General features: G+C 36.6%; 1 protein-coding gene across 1 annotated transcript in view; it reads right to left on the bottom strand.

Moving 5' to 3' along the window:
• AK9 (adenylate kinase 9) overlaps positions 1-16,556 on the bottom strand; it is a 59,245-nt gene extending 42,689 nt beyond the window's left edge. Inside the window, exons 1-10 of the mRNA XM_066547124.1 lie at positions 16,411-16,556; positions 15,312-15,441; positions 12,856-12,919; positions 10,447-10,499; positions 10,266-10,362; positions 7,046-7,158; positions 5,178-5,375; positions 4,366-4,491; positions 2,152-2,226; positions 62-163 (exon numbers count right to left, since the gene is read on the bottom strand). Of these exons, the coding sequence (XP_066403221.1) occupies positions 62-163; positions 2,152-2,226; positions 4,366-4,491; positions 5,178-5,375; positions 7,046-7,158; positions 10,266-10,362; positions 10,447-10,499; positions 12,856-12,919; positions 15,312-15,428 (945 nt within the window). The 5' untranslated portion in view covers positions 15,429-15,441; positions 16,411-16,556. The remainder of the gene's footprint in view (positions 1-61; positions 164-2,151; positions 2,227-4,365; positions 4,492-5,177; positions 5,376-7,045; positions 7,159-10,265; positions 10,363-10,446; positions 10,500-12,855; positions 12,920-15,311; positions 15,442-16,410) is intronic.
• Between the last annotated feature and the right edge of the window lie 406 nt (positions 16,557-16,962).

Raw genomic sequence — 16,962 nt, 5'->3', positions numbered from 1 at the left:
TTACAGCAGAAAAGTAATTCTAGTTATTACAGTCAGTCACACTTTAGAAAAGCACACTTACATTTTGCTTTCCCTCCAGCGTTTCTTCTTCTTGTTCACTTTGGAGTCTGATTACAGGAGCTGCATTTTGAACTTCCATAGACTCAAGTCGGCCTACCACTGTCTGAAAATAAAATAAGTCTTGATTTAGTAACAATCAGCGTGGGAATCAGAAAAACAGAAACTTCCACAGACACTGAAGGATTAGATCTGCAGCCTTAGAAGAAGCTAAGATTGATGTAAAAGTACAATACACAGACATTAAGCAGAAAAATCATAAACTTAAATTTCTATAGTTGTAGGTGAGAATATGCCTTAAGTAAGGGAGAAACTGTACTGAGAAGATGGTGAAGGGTTTATAATGTAAGGGTGTGGTTGTATAGAGTAAGCTAAGAGTTTAGAAGTTATAATAGAAGTACACATATATAATATGTGTGCCTGTGAGTTAGAAGTCCATTGGATACAAGTATCCGCAGTGCAGTAGAAGTAAGTGAAGGTGATAGGTTAGAAAAGCAAAATAAATCCTGTGGCAACTGTCTATTAAAAATTATATATTGCCTTATAACAAAGAAACTTGTGACTACTCTGGAGCTATGGCTGAATGTTTGCTCCTCTAGAATCGATGTTTATCTGAGCAATAAATTGTTCTTAGCTCGAAAATAGTCCCATCCCTTCATTTCTAGCAGCAACAATGATAAATCAGAACTGCTTTTGTCTTCAGAAGGGCCCCTAAAAATCTATTTAAAATTGTAACTTATTATTTATAAAATGGCTATGTAAAAACCAAGGCCCAGTTTTTAACTCAGACTCATGCTAGTTATTGAGCTGAATTTTAAGAAGCTATTTGGTAGATACAGGCAGTGCAAAAGGCCAAATCACAGCTTTTCTGTCTCCTCATTACGCCGTGAATCCCAAGCCTACTAAAGGACAAGACCGTGAAGGTTCCCCCAAGGCAGGGCAAGTACTCAGAGGAGCTCCAATTGGAAAAAGAGGCAAATCTCTTTGGGAAATCAGATTAGGCAAATTCAGAAGCAATACAACTTTGGATATTTTGAAAGTTTATTTTGAAAGGTATGTAAACCAATGTCTACCAATAAGAATCAGATGATATTTAAGTTTATTTGAATAGTTTCCTGAATGTAATATTGATTGAATGCAAATATTCCTGAAAAGAAAAAGCAAATTTTGTCATGTTTGGGCTAGTTTTATTATAGGCCTTTGCCTTACTTGTAGGTAAAATGGTTGGAATCATAACATAACTTGACTGCATTTAATATAAATTTTGTCTTGCAACATTCACAGATGGATCATAAATGAGGAAATTGTATGTTCTAATGTTGCAAAATGACTGGGTTTTTTTCCCCATAGGGCCATTCATGGTAGAGTTAAGCATACACTGAAATAATAACTTAGAGAATTATAATAATACAATTTATTTCAAACAGAGGAGAAAATGCAGGAGAAGTTTACTTCCTACCTTGTCAAAAACAATCTCCTGCTTAATTTTCAACCCCATACTCTAGGTTCTGATTTGAAGCAACTTTTAGTTATGAGACAGAGGATAAGATTATTTATCTTCAAAATTTATCATTGTAGGTTTTTCAATAGGAAGAACAAGTTGCTCTGTTACAAACTGAAAATCTAGACACAAGCACTCAGCAGAATTCTTACAAGAATCAAGGGTCTTCAACTACATTGCAAAACAATATCAAAATTAATAAAAATTATATTCCATTATGCAAAATATATTTTAGACACAAGTATCAAATATGCAACCAGTTTTGCAAATATACCATACCAAAAATATTTTAATTTCTCATTATAATTTACATTAATACAGATCAGAAAAAGCAGTGAAATCAGATGGATATAATACAAAAGTTTGTAGCCTGCCTGAAAATATTCTCATGTAACATATATGTAAGCCTGGGAGCAGAGCAGTCAATCTTCCAATAGAGAAAGGAAAGCAAGTATTTCAAAAGTCATGTTTTCTAATAGTAATTTAATAGGTTTTAAACACAACTTAAAATTTTGCCATCAGGAAAACAATCCACAGAATTGAGAAATTATTTTCTAGTGAAGGTTAACTTAGCTGGTGCATAGTTTACTTACCTCCAAGACATGATCTGGTTCCTGACTTCCATCCACTTCAATAAGACATCGGCAATCCTGGTAAGCCAACAATCCCTGTTAAAGAACGTGCCAGTCAAATGAGTATAGTTAACCAGATAATGACACTGAGGCTCATTCTCTTTCCATACATATCAAAGGTTGGACTCCAGGGCACTTCAGCAAAATCAGGATTCATTGTTTAATGGTTTATAAAATCTTCTGGAGATTAACTTTTATGTGATGACAGATAAATACAGAGATAATTCCAAAACTGAAGTTACAATGGCTTCAGAAGATAGCTTAGAAGTCTTAGCTCAAATGCAAGAGAGCTAAAAAATACCAAGATACAGTAACATTTTGTGTATGAATTCAACTTTTAATTGTCTCACTACCTTAATTTTTTGCTGGAAAATGAAGACAATCTCAATTAATACATTTCTCAGAAATGCCAGTCAAGAGTCCAATGTTTTAATTTTGACTTCCAATTCCTTTAAAATTTGGACCATGTATTTTACTTTTCTTGCTTGAAATTTTCACACTATCAATAATGTCTTAGACTAAAAACCTAGCCCAAGTTGGTTATTAATGCCTCTCTCTGAGGACTGAGAACACTCACTCCATTCCTGACAAATGATGGTCTAACCTCAAGCCTAAAATGTCCTATTGAAGGTGACTTTACACCTTTGCAGGTAATCTGTTCCAGTTCTTCACTATATTTATGGTCACAGCTCATTTCCTGGCTCATTTCATCTAGTCTGTCTTCTATACTGTAAATTAAATCATCTGCTCTATCTTTGGTCGAAATAGATAATAACTAATTACTTCTTTCTAATACTCCTCTAAAGAGAAGATAATAGTTTGTATTTCTCTTATATACAATGGTCTTACAGTCTTACTAGTACATTCATATTATTTGAGTTTAAACAATAGCATTTCATTTATTGACTTAGTTTTGACTAACTAAATCCCCTCAGTTGGCAGACTGTCTGAAGTACTGAGGTCTAGCCAATTATTTCACATGTTGCAGTTGTTCATTAGGTTTCCCCTCACTGCAGTATTCACATTTATTTCAGGTCATTTTAATCCCAACAATTTATCAAGACATCCAAATGTGTTCTCCAAATTTCGTTCTACCTATTTTCCTATCAGTGCAAACTGCACACCGTATAAGCTTTTTGTTTCAATTTCAATTTAATCATCTCAAACACTGACTGGGCCAATTGATAAAACCCTGTGTTCTTTGTATTAGTGGACCACTAAGCATCTTCACCAATATATTCATCGCTAGTCAACCCCAAGTGAACCCTACCAACTAGTGGAATGTGTTGAAACTATTGAAGTGTGGTATACATCCTAAAGTAATTTAATCTAAACAACTTTCCATTAGCTCACTTATAAGAAATCCACATGAGATTAATGTGGAATGATTAAAGATACCACATTTTTTGTTTTCCCCTTCACAGCAGTAAGAATTTTGTTACTCTAGCAAAGACCATTACACTACTTTTACACAATTTTATCTATAGGTTTAACTAATCCATAGGGAAATTCAAGGGTATAAACAGTAATTGTCAAGTGGGCATCAAACATGAAGATTTTGCAGTTGCTTGTACTAAGAGATTAAAAACAACAACAACAAAAACCAAAAACAAAACAAAAAACCCCAACAAAACAAAATAGAAAACATACAGTAATTCCACCTTCCTGAACACAACAGGGAAAGAAACTGTCATAGCTTCAGAAATTAAATAAGTGGCAAAAAAACCCTAATGGGCTAATTACTGTGTATATAAATCTGCAGGCAATGAAGCAGGTGAGAAAGGGAATCTATTGGAGTGAAGACAATGGATGCAGATTATTTATGGGATTGCATTTATGGGATTGCATTCTGGAATGGACTCTGGTAATGGTGATGAAACAATGGAGTCTTCAAATATTTCACTTACTAGATTTAGAAAGCATTTTTGGTGGCAGGTATGGTGTCACTTTAAGAAGTCAAAGTTGATTACTTTATCTTGACTGCAGAGTAGAAACATCACCTACAGATGACAACTTTGTATCACTGATTTCAGAATAAATTTCAGAATTTGGGGATACGTTGTAGCATGACCACCTCAATACAACAAATCGCAAACTAAAAAACCAATGAAAACAGTGCAAGATATTTTAAAAATCTTTTGTTATGCATAATCATATTACTTTGCTTTTTCTTACTTCTAAATGAGGACGTATTATATCCTTGTATATTCCAATTCTTTTCTCTGCATTTTCAAGAAAATCTTCAGGCCTCTGCACTAGGTGATGAAAAGGTTCTTTTTTTTTACGTCGACCTTCTCCAGTCTGCAAAAAAAAATTTCAAGACACAGAAATAATGTCTTAAAATAATTTTTGTCTTCACTCAAATTTTTAAAAAGTAGCTTTGGAGAGTATTGCAATGAGTATTAGTCCAGTGACTGCTGACCATGATCCTATTCTGATGAAGTGTTATTTCTATGAATGGAGAGCAGTGTAATTAGAAATTGGGTTGGTAAGTCTCTGCTCCCTATTATAAAAATTTAACCTGAATTCAAATCTAATACCTTCCTGAAAAAAAAGAAAATCCATTTGTAGTAGTGTAACACCAAAATCAGAAAACAAGTAAGTGTCCTGCAAATATTAGTAAAAAGTTGCTACAAAAAGTTAAGAATTCTTTTAATTTGTCTAGATCAAGCAAAAGGCAGTGTAGAGCCATCCTTCTCCTCCTGATACACTTCTAACTTATGGCAAGAAACAAGATCGGTGAATTTTGAGTCAAAGACTAAGCCCAGGTTAAGCTATACAATGATCAATATTTGCTGTCACTAAAACCTACTATTTAAGTGTTACCCCACATCTCTTAAAGCAGGACAGAAATGGAATTAAGATTAATTTTGAGCAAAATAAATTCATAAGATAGTACAGTGATATTTTAGAAGATCATAATTTTTTCTGCTTTGTCTAAAGTACACTGTAATATTTTGCACTGTTTAGAAATTAGCAATATCTACCTCATCTTCTTCTCCTTCTTCTTCTTCATCCTGCTCTTCTTCTTCTTCTTCTTCTTCATCCTCTTCTTCATCCTGATCTTTCTCTTTCTTACGCTTGTCAGTAACTTTAGGATCCCACTGGCTCCTCTGATATATCACCCCTGAATCAGGGTTTTGCCTTTGTCCTGATATTCTTTGGCATAACTCATGATCTGGACACTAGCAAGGAAAAATTAAAAGGAAATTGTGTTTATTGTACTGCTATAACATCTTTTTCTTGGAGACACATAATTTCTCTAAATTGGTCTACTAGTAACTAGTATTTCATTATTGCCACAGTTATCTAGAACCTCCCTTCTTCCTTTGTTTTTGATCTAATGAAAATAGTTACAATTCTGACATATCTGTGAAAACAGCTTCAATCCCCTGAAATCAAAAGCAAAGTTATTCTTTGACTTTGAGGCAAGGATTTTTAATGTGTATTTAGTTTCAGTCCTCTTCCCAGAGGACATAGTGTTACTACATAAAGTCAAGAATTTAATTTTTCTTTCTGGTTTAGTTAGTATCACTCTTCTATTTGTATTGTTGCACGTGAATCTATACAACACATATTCTCAACAACAGGGATTTCTCACTACATAGCATTAAAACAAAGACTGACTTTCTGAAAAAATCAAATCTGGCCCAAAAGCAGGACAAGAATACGTCTTGTTGATGTTTTAGGATCTTTCTGAGACTACAGAAAAAAAGGTCTGAAGTAGGCATTCACCAACTTTCATTATGCATGTTCAAGCAAATTAAGTCTTAAGAGTATGGGATTAAACAAACACTGAGTTAAATCTGCAAAGAGATAGAGTTGGTCCATACCCAGAGGCTTAGCATCTGAAAAAACACATAGATGTGCCAACTAGAATCAAAATCCCAGGAAGAATGGAGCACACCACCAGAGGCTGACTATTTAGAGCCCATTCTGCACATTCAAAGTAGAAGACAAAACGACTCTAGTTGATTATAAATAAAACGCTGCTAGAGGAAGGGCCTGAAAATGTGTTCACGACTATACATATGGTTATTTTTTTCAGATGGAGTCTGGCACAGGTCAGTGTGGGCCAGCTAGAACCCCCCCCAGTGAACAGTTGAGCACAATCTGGAGAGTGGCACAGGCCTTGGGCCTTTCCCTGGGGGCAGTTTGGGCACTGCCACCCCATTCTGACTAACACGACAGCTTAGCAGTGTTTGGCCAAAGCAGCTGGCCCAAGGTCTAAAGAGATCCTCTTGCCTTGTTTTGCTTACTAATGTGGACATAGCAAGCAACTCCATTCATTTAAGTTACATTGAGAAAGTCCTCTAAATCCCACACTAACAATGGTTTATGTTTCTCTGCTTATTTCAGAGTAATTTTGTAAAATATCTGGTATGTCACATCACTGCTCATGAAGAAATTGAGATTTGTAAACAAGATGAATTAATAATTAAGCAGTTTCACAATTAGTGACTGAAAAATAAAACTATTTTCTAACTACTTTCGAACTTCCATATGTGAGAAGTTTCTTCCTGCATTACACAAGTGGCAAATTACATGTGTCAAAAATTCCATCATAATCATGTAATTCAAAGATTCCCTTTCTTGAAAACCTCTATCTTATAATTGGTGGAAGTGCAAAACCTGTAACTGCTGCTAAATTTCTAGGACATGTTCATTACCTCATCAATGCTTATAATGGAACAAACCAGCGAAACTCTATTCCAATATAAAGAGAAGAATTTATCATTCCTCAATAAATTCTGTACTCAAGTATACAGAGAAAAATATTATATTTGGCATGCATAGCATATGAGTCTACTAATAATTAGGAAAAATACTAGGAAGTTACTGAAGATGACATTACCTTAATGGTAATCAGGAAATCCGGTTTTAATTTTAGATTCCTTATTTTCTCTATTTGTTGTGGAATAGTCATGTATTCCTCCGAGAGAGAAGGAAATCCAGTAAGAACATAACCTGCCAAATACATTTAATTGAACATATTTTAAGAGGGTTTGTCAATTATAGAACTATTTATACTCATCTCCTTTAAACAATGCATGTAGTGGTACAATTTTAAACCACATACATGACACAACACTATTAAAGAAACTGTGCACTCATGTTTGCTTCAGATGAAATACAGACAAAAAAAGTGTATTGTTTTCAGCTTTATGGAGTACTCTCAACATATGTTAACTCAATTAAAAACATGTAGACATTAAAGACTATACTCAGACCACTTGCTTTATGCAGCTCAGACATTTTAGTGCCTAAAAAGTGACAAGCTTTCAGTGACCCGTTTTGCCACTAAAAGGCTTTATAGATGTGGGATTCACATTCTCTGAACAGAAAGAGATAATTCTCTCTCTCTCTCAGGCTTTTTCCTGGAGAAGCACAGAAGGAAAACAATTTTTATCTCTGTTTGCTGCTCCTGGTGTTTTGCACATGTGGAATGTGTGAGAAGATTGTTTACCTGAAGGAATTTTGTAATTGGATTCTGGTGAAGATTGTTTATGTTAATTAGCCTATCAGGTCCAAGCTGTGTGGACTGTCGGTCTGCAAACAGTCACGAGTTTTTTCAGTTAGTACTAAGTATAGTATAGTATAGTATAGTATAGTATAGTATAGTATAGTATAGTATAGTATAGTATAGTATAGTATAGTATAGTATCTCTCTTTAATATAGTTGTAATGTAATCTAGTATAGTTTTAATAAAGTGAGTGTTCAGCATTCTGAAAAAATAAAACAAAAAAAACAAAAACAAAAAAAAACCCAAACAAACAAAAAAAACCACCCAACTAGATATAAAAGGCACTGCAAAGAGTAGCCACTCTACAATTTAAAGCAATTAAACTAGGAGTCAAAGCTTTTTTCACAACCTTTAAATGTTTTGCCATCTAATGAAGGGAGTCTGAACCACTCTCCTGCCTCTCAGAGGCACTATGCACATGGTATACACATGGATCATTTGGTAAGCACCAGTTCACTCAGGATTCCCAGTGCTGAGTCCTATTAGGCAAACAGACATTGGCTCGACATGACAAGAGTGGTAATAATATGTTTTCCTAGTTTTACAGTGCTCAGCCCCACAGATGAACTTGTGGCTTCAAGTTCCTAGGAAAGTACTGTAACTGCTGATGGCTGTATGCATGCAGTAAGAACTACTGAATAGCAACAAAATCAATATTCATGAGGCCAGGATGAGAGACTAAACAAAAATCAGGTGGATGTTTTTAGCCAAATAATGAGAATATTCCCTTAGAGAAAAGGTGCACGCTTACAATTTTATGTGATAACATTTAAGTGCAAGTCTGGGCAGCACAAAAATGTGGCAGCAGTCTTTGCAAGAGGTGTTAGAAGTGAAGACTCCTACTTCTATAGAAGCTACAATCCATAGATGCAAGAGAAGAAGAAGATAACCAAGGGATAGCAAAATATAGTCATTCCTCTTGGAAATTAAAATCCTGGATTCTAAACTGTTGATACCTTTAGAGAATTCTAACTGGTAGTGAGGTGTGAAGAACGTGCACAGCCTCTGCTTATCAACACATCCCAGATAACAACAGCTGATGTGAGGGAAATGGAAGGGTAACATGGAAAACCTTCTTGGAAAGAAGTTTTTGCCCCCAAATCAAGAATGTGAGGAGGCTAAAAATCATTAAGTATATCTAAGGCAACTATCAACTAGATTAAAAAGTAACCAGGGGATTACCAAGAAGCTTTTGAGACACACTTATTGTGTACACTGTTTAAAAACTTGCATTTTACCAACACCAAAGGTAAAAAACCCAATCTTTCATACAACAGTTTCTAAAATTTTGAATGAATAATTTAAAGTGAATTGACTGAAAAAGTTACTAGAAATACTAAAACAAAAACTGGTTTTGGAGGTCAGTTCTAGTTGGTAGGAAAAATAGTGAGGATGTTGGTTATTCTATTCCTTGCTGCTTTGGGGCATGTGTAATGCAAAAAGTGTCATGGCTACAAGAACCAAACTTTATTCAACTTTACAGTCATCTTTACAGTCTCCAGGACGTCTGTGCTCCTCTGTGATACAAACATCTTCAGACTGATTCAAGGAGGGTAACTCCAATAACACAGAAGCCTCTTCATGCCTTTACCAAAGTCCTCACATACATATTAAGAGACTGCCATTTCTGCTGCTACCTCTTCCAGCAATTCTTTTTAAAAAATTTCTTCCCTATTTCTCTTTTTTATACTGTTTTAAAAGCCTGGCTTCACCAGGTAAGACTGTATATTTTGCAAAACTGTTGAGTCATGTACTAGAAAAGAAATAAAACCCATTGCAACTGAAAGCTTAAAAAGCAGGCTAGTTTTTAGAGCAGTAGAAACTAACATTGGCACTATACCTGTCTCTCTCCTATAATGGAAATTTCAAATGAAAGTCAAAACAAGAAAAAGAAACTACATTTCCTTTTTACCTCCTTTCTTCTTGGCAGTACATCTGTTTCCTCATCAGGGAAGCAGATTCAGACATTAGCAAGATCTGCAGCACTTGTCCTGACACCCTCAATTCAAAATCTTTCCTCAAATAGTAGAGTTATAGCCACTACCATTACTATTCTCATCCATCCTACTCTGTGTGACAAAATGCAAAGGGAATAAACAATTCTGTAAGAGGAAAAAAAGCCATTATACTTTGCATTTTCAGTAATCTGTTTTCCTTCTTTTTCATTGTTTAAAATGATTAAAATGTTTTTGCTGATGGATTTTTGCTGATGGATTTTTGTTATGTTGTTACAGAAGTATTGAAGAATAAAATATCTGTATTTTAAATCCTATTCTGAACAGATAACATTGTCAAATAAGAGTCATATCAACACTTAAAATTTTGGGAAAATTATTTTCTCAAAATCAACACAACACAGGATCAGTATGACACTTTCTGATCTCCCATACTGGTAAATTAATCCCTAAACACACTTTCAGTTTATTGATATTCCACAACCTGAAGAGCATGAGAAAAAGCTAGAATTGTATTTGAGCACCAATAGATTTAAAATGGATGTAAAATTATAAGTAGCACATTCTAAGAAGTTTAGGCTACAAATACACTTACCATAATGAGCAACTTCTGGTGACTCAATCATTTGCAGAATCATTTTTGTCACCAGTTCCTCAGGAATACTTTGCCCTTCACAAAGCAATTTTTGACACTAGGGTAAAATGCAAAACATAGTCTTTTATAGTAAGTGTTTGTTAAAAATGTGACAAAAACTACTAGAAGATTAGACCTTTACCTGAAGTCCATATTCTGATCTTTGTTGAATATTCGTTTTAATTACTTCTGAGGCTAAGAAAGCATATCAAACATAAGAAAAATAATTAGTACAAAATATTTTCTAAACAGACTTGTACCTGCAGATATATATGTACATACACATACACACACAGGAGGATCTATGTGTGCTCCAAGCAACCAGACTATTTTGAATGAGAAGCCGTTATACTTAGGGCCATTATTATACTTTGCCCATCCAGAACCTGGTGCCTTATGGCAAGGACTGGGTAGGTGTTTCTTCCTACAACTTAACCCTGTATATACTACACAAAAACAGTTTGGTGTAGTATATACAGGGTTAAACACATGCACAACAGCAGTTTTGCAGGATTATTTGAACTACTTATTTAAATTCAATCAGTCTTACTGTCTTGTAATCCAGAGATGATTATTTGAGTTCAATCACTCTTTAAATTTAAAAACCAAGATTTAGAAGAACTCTTTAGACACACAAAATCATCTACTTTAAGAAAAATGACATCCATCAAATTCAAAGACTGCCCTATGTCTCTGTGGAGAGTGACATCATACTACAATGACCCTAGAAGTCTTTCCCATTTCTGTATGAATTAAATAATCAGACATTTTATAAAAGTTTCCAAGAATGACTCTTATAGCTACATTTATATTACTAATAAACCAGGCCAGGGAAAGGTCCTGAATCCAGGTGACCCATGACTATATAGCCCTAATCTTTCTTCTCAAAACAGTGGCTGTTTTCCAACTGCTCCTACTAGGTTGCACATCCTACCTTTCATATTATGGACAGGTGTTCGAGAGAACAATGTTTGCCATGGGCCAAAACTGAGACAGGGAGTGTACTAATTAACAATACAGGCAACTGAAAATCAGCAATCTGTGTGCACACTGGCCCTGTTTTATTTATGAGTATTGACCAATTCACTGGATAAATGAATATAAAGTATTTTATCATTAATAAGATTGCAAACATCTTTCCTATCCAATAATTTTCTGTCGGTTTATTTTTAACCCAGCACAGGACAGATGTTGATACTACGGAGCAAGTTCAGTGGAGGACACCAAAACCAGCAGAAAATGAACAGCCTAGGAGAAGCCAAAAGTACTGACCTTGTCCAGCCTGGAGGAAACCAGACAGCTCTTACTGCCATCTAAAACTATTTATTGGGAGGTCACAAAGACACACCCACAGTCACCACAGAGCGCAGTTAGGACAGGAGGCAACAGACACGAATACGAACATTAGAAATTTGAACGGGGGTAATTAGGAAGCAATTTTTCATCAAGAAGGCAGTCAAACATTGCAAAGTGTTTTTCTGGGAGGAGGTGTAGTCTCCATCCTTGGAGATATTCCAGATTGAACTGAGCTGCCCTTTCTAGTTGACCCCGCTTTGAGAGGAATGTTTGACTCAGTCATCTCTGGAGGTCCTTTCTGAATGAAATTATTCATGTTTATGCATGCTGAATTTATTTGTTTCTTCCTTTTTTGATGTAGAAAATGAAAACAATTTACTAGCATAGGTAACAGTGAGTGTGTACACATGTGTGCATTCACTAGCTAAAAGAAGATTAAAAGAAATATCATGAACAAAATAAGAGAAGAGTAATTCCCTGAATTAGAAATAAGGCTTAAAAGCACAGTAACTGAGATTTAGATTGGTTGCTAAGAAAAACTTTCTAACAGCAGAGAGTGTTACAGAGAAAGACTGCCTAGACATTTTTTAAAACAAATTTGATGAACATTTGTCAGATTTAAATACATTCAAACAGAGTGGACTGGCTTAAGTACATTCCTTAAGAAGTACATTAATTAAGAAGAAGTGTGTTCTGATTTTGGCCTGATCTATGTCTTGGACCAGGTATTAATTTTTTTTCCTGCTATACAATACTATGATATAAAAATTCTATATATATACCTAAGCCAAAAGACCTCTTCATTAAAAGTGATTTTTACCATGTTACAATCCTAAATCTTCAAAAGTAAACGTACTTCATTTGATAAATAACTCTGTTTCCTGAAGTACACCCCCTTGTATTGGACACTGCGCAAATAGAAAGGAAAGAGCCTCCTATTTTTTCATGGTCTGCACTGGAAAATGTCTGTACTCTTTGGAGTTGAATGAGTTGCCTCCGTGTGAACAAAAAGGGTCACAGGAACCCCCTTACAGGATCGGGAATAGAATTTATGATTAAAAAAAAAAACCCACAGTGATTTTTCTAAGCCTTTCAATAAATGAAAGACCATGATCAGTAATTTTATTTCTGGTAAAATGATTACTTGGTCTTATCAGAAGTGTTTGCTGCAATCAGAAACATGTCCTTTGAATTACAGGGAACAGTAAAGCTATTGTGGAGCCAAAGCAATGTTCCAAATATAGCATGTGTTTACCTTCTATGAAAATGCAGTTCCATCTCTGTGCTAGTTTGCTAGCTAACGTTTTCTTTCCAGAACCCTTAAAATTAAAAATACACTTTTAAAAGAAAGACAGAACAAAACCAAACATGTAACACAATGAAGAATATATTTTCACATGATAAAAACAATGAAAATCTACCACTGGGATTAGGGCCTCTGAGTTACGCATTGGTCAAACACAAAACGCTCTTTTTAATATCATCCTCTGCTTCATATTGCTTAGCATTGCTAATATGCTGCTTCTTGTAGCTAATTATCTCCAAAGTCATTATACTGATTTTGTTTCTGTGTAACTCTGTGTAAAACTCAGCTATGATTTGACCACAAATTCCTATGAGGAACTCCTTAGGACTAAGATGTATTATCTTTAGCCTCTATGCAAATTATGATGGAAAGCTACTCAACCCTTTCTGAGTAGGATACATCGGGATAATATTTTTTTACTAAAACGACAAATGCTTAAAAACTGCCCTTGTTAGTCCACAAATCTGGTTAGATACTGACAAAATCTTTATAACTTACATGAATCCAGAGGAAAACCAACATAACTGAGAGCTACAAGGCTTCCAAGAGTGATTAACTGAATGGGATTTTGCAAAACTCACCATCTTCCACCCTTAGGATTGTGCCCTTTTTTTAGAAGGGCATATAAGAAGACCTGTTTTGACAGGACAATTTTTTTCCTTGATAAATTTCATGATAAAAAAGAGCAAAACTCAACAAATAAATTGCATTCCCAGTTAAGAGTTTATCAAACACTCCAGCCTACTCATACCTTACATCTTACAGGTGTGATGAGAATATATGTATTTGGCTTTGCTTTAACAGCACTATGTTTTTAATTCAAAAGATATATCTTAAATAGGATAGGTACTCTGCACATCAGTCAGATATATAAAAGATATTGCCATAAAAATAAACTATTTTGTTCCCTGCTTTTCTGGTAAGGTCTGTACAATTTTAACATCTTGTTATATTGACGTCAAGCATCTACTGAAGCCAATGGCTGAGAATATGAGAATGTTTTGTACTGTCTTTCAATGAACATCTTATGGTGGTTTGGTCTATGAAACATCAAGTTACCTTTCTCATTCAAGGTTAAAATTTTGATGTTCATTCAAAACTAGATGAGTTAGTTCACTGTAGTTTTCTGTTGAGCTGAGTGCACTCTTACAAGTGCATAAGACACATTATAAGGCAAACTTGTATCAAAAAAAAAAAGAACTCTCTTCAGCAAACTGAGGCAATAATGCAAACTCACATTTGGGGGAAAAAAAGAAATCTGAAAAGTTTAGGTTTACAAAACATCAAGAGGCCACAAATTAGTTGAGAAAAATACAGACCTTGACTTATAGTTAAAAGGTAGTATAGATCCTTTTATCAGGACACCTCAGTGGATTCTGAATGTTTCCAAATATATAGGATACAATTTTGTCAAAGTTTTAATATTAAGATCTGTAATATCTCATTGCATGCCTGTATGTCAGTACATTAACCTGAAGGTTATTTTACACCAATTTATGTCTTTAATATATCAAGTTTATTAAAAAATAAAACATTTTAATAGCATTGTTCTGGTTTTGGCTGGGGTAGAGTTAACTTTCTTCAAAGTAGCTAGTGTGGGGCCGTGCTTTCGATTTGTGCAGGAAAAAAGTGTTGGTAATAAAGAGGTGTTTCTGTTACTGCTGAGCAGGGCTTACACAGAGCCAAGGCCTTTCCTGCCTTCCACACTGCCACACTGGTGAGGAAAATGAGGGTGGATAGAAGCTGGGAGGGAACACAGTTGGGACAGATGACTCTGACTGACACACAAGGATATTCCAAAGCACAAGGTGTCATGCTCAGCATATAAATCTGGGAAAGAGAAGGAAAGGGAAGTCCTTTTGGAGTGATAGCATTTGTCTTCCCAAGTCACCACAAAGCCTGATGGAGCCCTACTTTCCTGGGGATGGCTGAACATCGGCCTGCCCCTAGGAAGTGGTGAATTAATTCCTTGTTTTGCTTTGTTCATGTGCATGGCTTTTGTCAACCCATGTATTTTATCCCTTTTACCCTTCTGATTCTCTGTCCCACCCCACCAGGGTGAGTGAAAGAGTAAAAGGCTGTGTGGGGTTTTCTTGCTAGCTGGGGTTAAATCACCACAAAAATAAAAATAACCCAGTTGCCAACGTCAAAAGAGAAGAAATGTTTTGAGCAATGTGTAACTTTTAAGTACAGTAAGAACATTTTTAATCACAACTGACTGAAGGCAAAAACTGGTCTCATTTAATAAGACCTGAATTTTGACCATCCTCTGCAGGATTTCAAAAGTGGCAAAATCCAAAAAGTGGGTATTTGACCCTTTTGATAGCACTGGTAAACTAATGTTTTGAAAGGAAAAGTAAAATTATCAGAATATCTGACAAAAACACATCCATCAGACATCTTACTGGCTTTCCAAAGACAATTAAGCAAGTGGGCTTGGACAACAGAAAAGATCTTTCAGCTTCATCTTCATCAAAGATGTCTGTAAAGGGCTGAGCTTGTTTTTCCTCTTGTGAATCCATGTGTTTTCTAAAGCTAGAAAGAAAAAAAGAATTTGTTATAAAGTACAGTAGTTACGTGTGTGTAAAATTACCTTAAAATGGAAGTGAATTACAAGGTAAATGGATTTGTAAAAGAGAAAACTTTTATAAGAAGAAAAAGCATTTACAGAACACAAACAATGCACCCATCAAATGAGAGAAAATCCACTTATGAAAAAGAAAGGACTGTTGGAACAACCCCTGATCACAACCTGTTGATGACTTCTTCATGAGTCTCATATTGGTTGTTGCTCTGTTTTGGTTGTTTTGTTGATTTTAATTTCCTGCTCCAATTACCACACAATTGTGACTTCTCTCTGGTCCCTGAAATGTGCCATGGGCCTCCCAAGACCTTTGGGTTTGTGCATCAGACACAGAAGGGCCCTGTCATGGTCAGTGGAACTACTCTCTGTGTCCAAACAGGCAGGTACACAGACAAGACTCTGTGGAATTAAATCACAGTTCTTGATCTCTTCCATCAGCCTATTCACAAATCCCAGCTCTTCCAGGAATGCAGGCAGTAGCAAGCCCAGCGCTGCACAACAAACTAAAACCTAAACAAATTTCTTATTAAGATAAGTTGGAGGAAAATTTGTATGGACCTTTCAAACAAAATGGAGCCCAAAACCTGAGGAGCTTGCTGAAGTTTGTTTGAAAAAGACAAAACAAAACCCCACCGTCTTTAGAGGGCCACTTCAGTGTCACAGCCTCAGCAAAACCCACATTTAACCACCCAATCCAGCACAGCCCAACACAACTCCCTGTCAGTTTTAAACTAAATTTAAAATTTCAACAAAAAAAATCTACTTCAGGATGAGAATCTGAAAAAGTTTGTCTTGAAACACCAAACCCAAATGTTCAGACACTCTTGCACTAAACATTTTAATATTAAAAAAAGAAAAAAAGCCACACATGCGAACCAACTCCCCATTGCCCCGACAGGAAATCACCGGCCGAGCTTTACCTGACGTTCCCAGCAGTCTCGCTCCCTCCCAAACCTTCACAAGGGCCAAATTCCTAATTCACAAAAACCACCACAACCAAAGCAAAGGATTAAACCAAACACACACCCCTACGCACACCCAGGACCATGTCCCGGTGGGAGCCCCCTTCCCGGTGGGAGCCCCGTCGTGCGCGCCCCCGCTGCCGCTGCCGCCACCGCCCTGCGCGCCCCCGCTGCCCGGGCAACGGTCGCGTCCCGCCCCCTGCGGGAGGGAGCGGCAGAGGCCCCGCCCCACGCGGGGCGTGGGCGGGGCTGCGGAGCTGTTCCTGGTGCTGACCGTGCTCACCCCGCGGGGAGCGGTTCCTGATGGGAGCAGCGAGTGCGGATGCAGTGCCGCCGCTGCCGCCTCGCCTGCCCCGGTGCCCCGCCGCTGTCGCCGCTGCCGCCGCGCCCGGAGCCGCCGTTGCCGAGAGGCCGCGCGTGACGCGGCTCCGCGACGCAGGCGCGCTCTCGCGGCCCCCCGTGGGCGCGCCTGCGCGTTGGCGCGCCGGCACTTCCGGGTTCGTTCGGTGC

The sequence above is a fragment of the Molothrus aeneus genome, chromosome 3, assembly GCF_037042795.1.
Source record: "Molothrus aeneus isolate 106 chromosome 3, BPBGC_Maene_1.0, whole genome shotgun sequence".
NCBI lineage: Eukaryota > Metazoa > Chordata > Aves > Passeriformes > Icteridae > Molothrus > Molothrus aeneus.
Note: the sequence above shows the minus strand (reverse complement) of the source record. Positions and strands in the feature narration are given on the sequence as shown.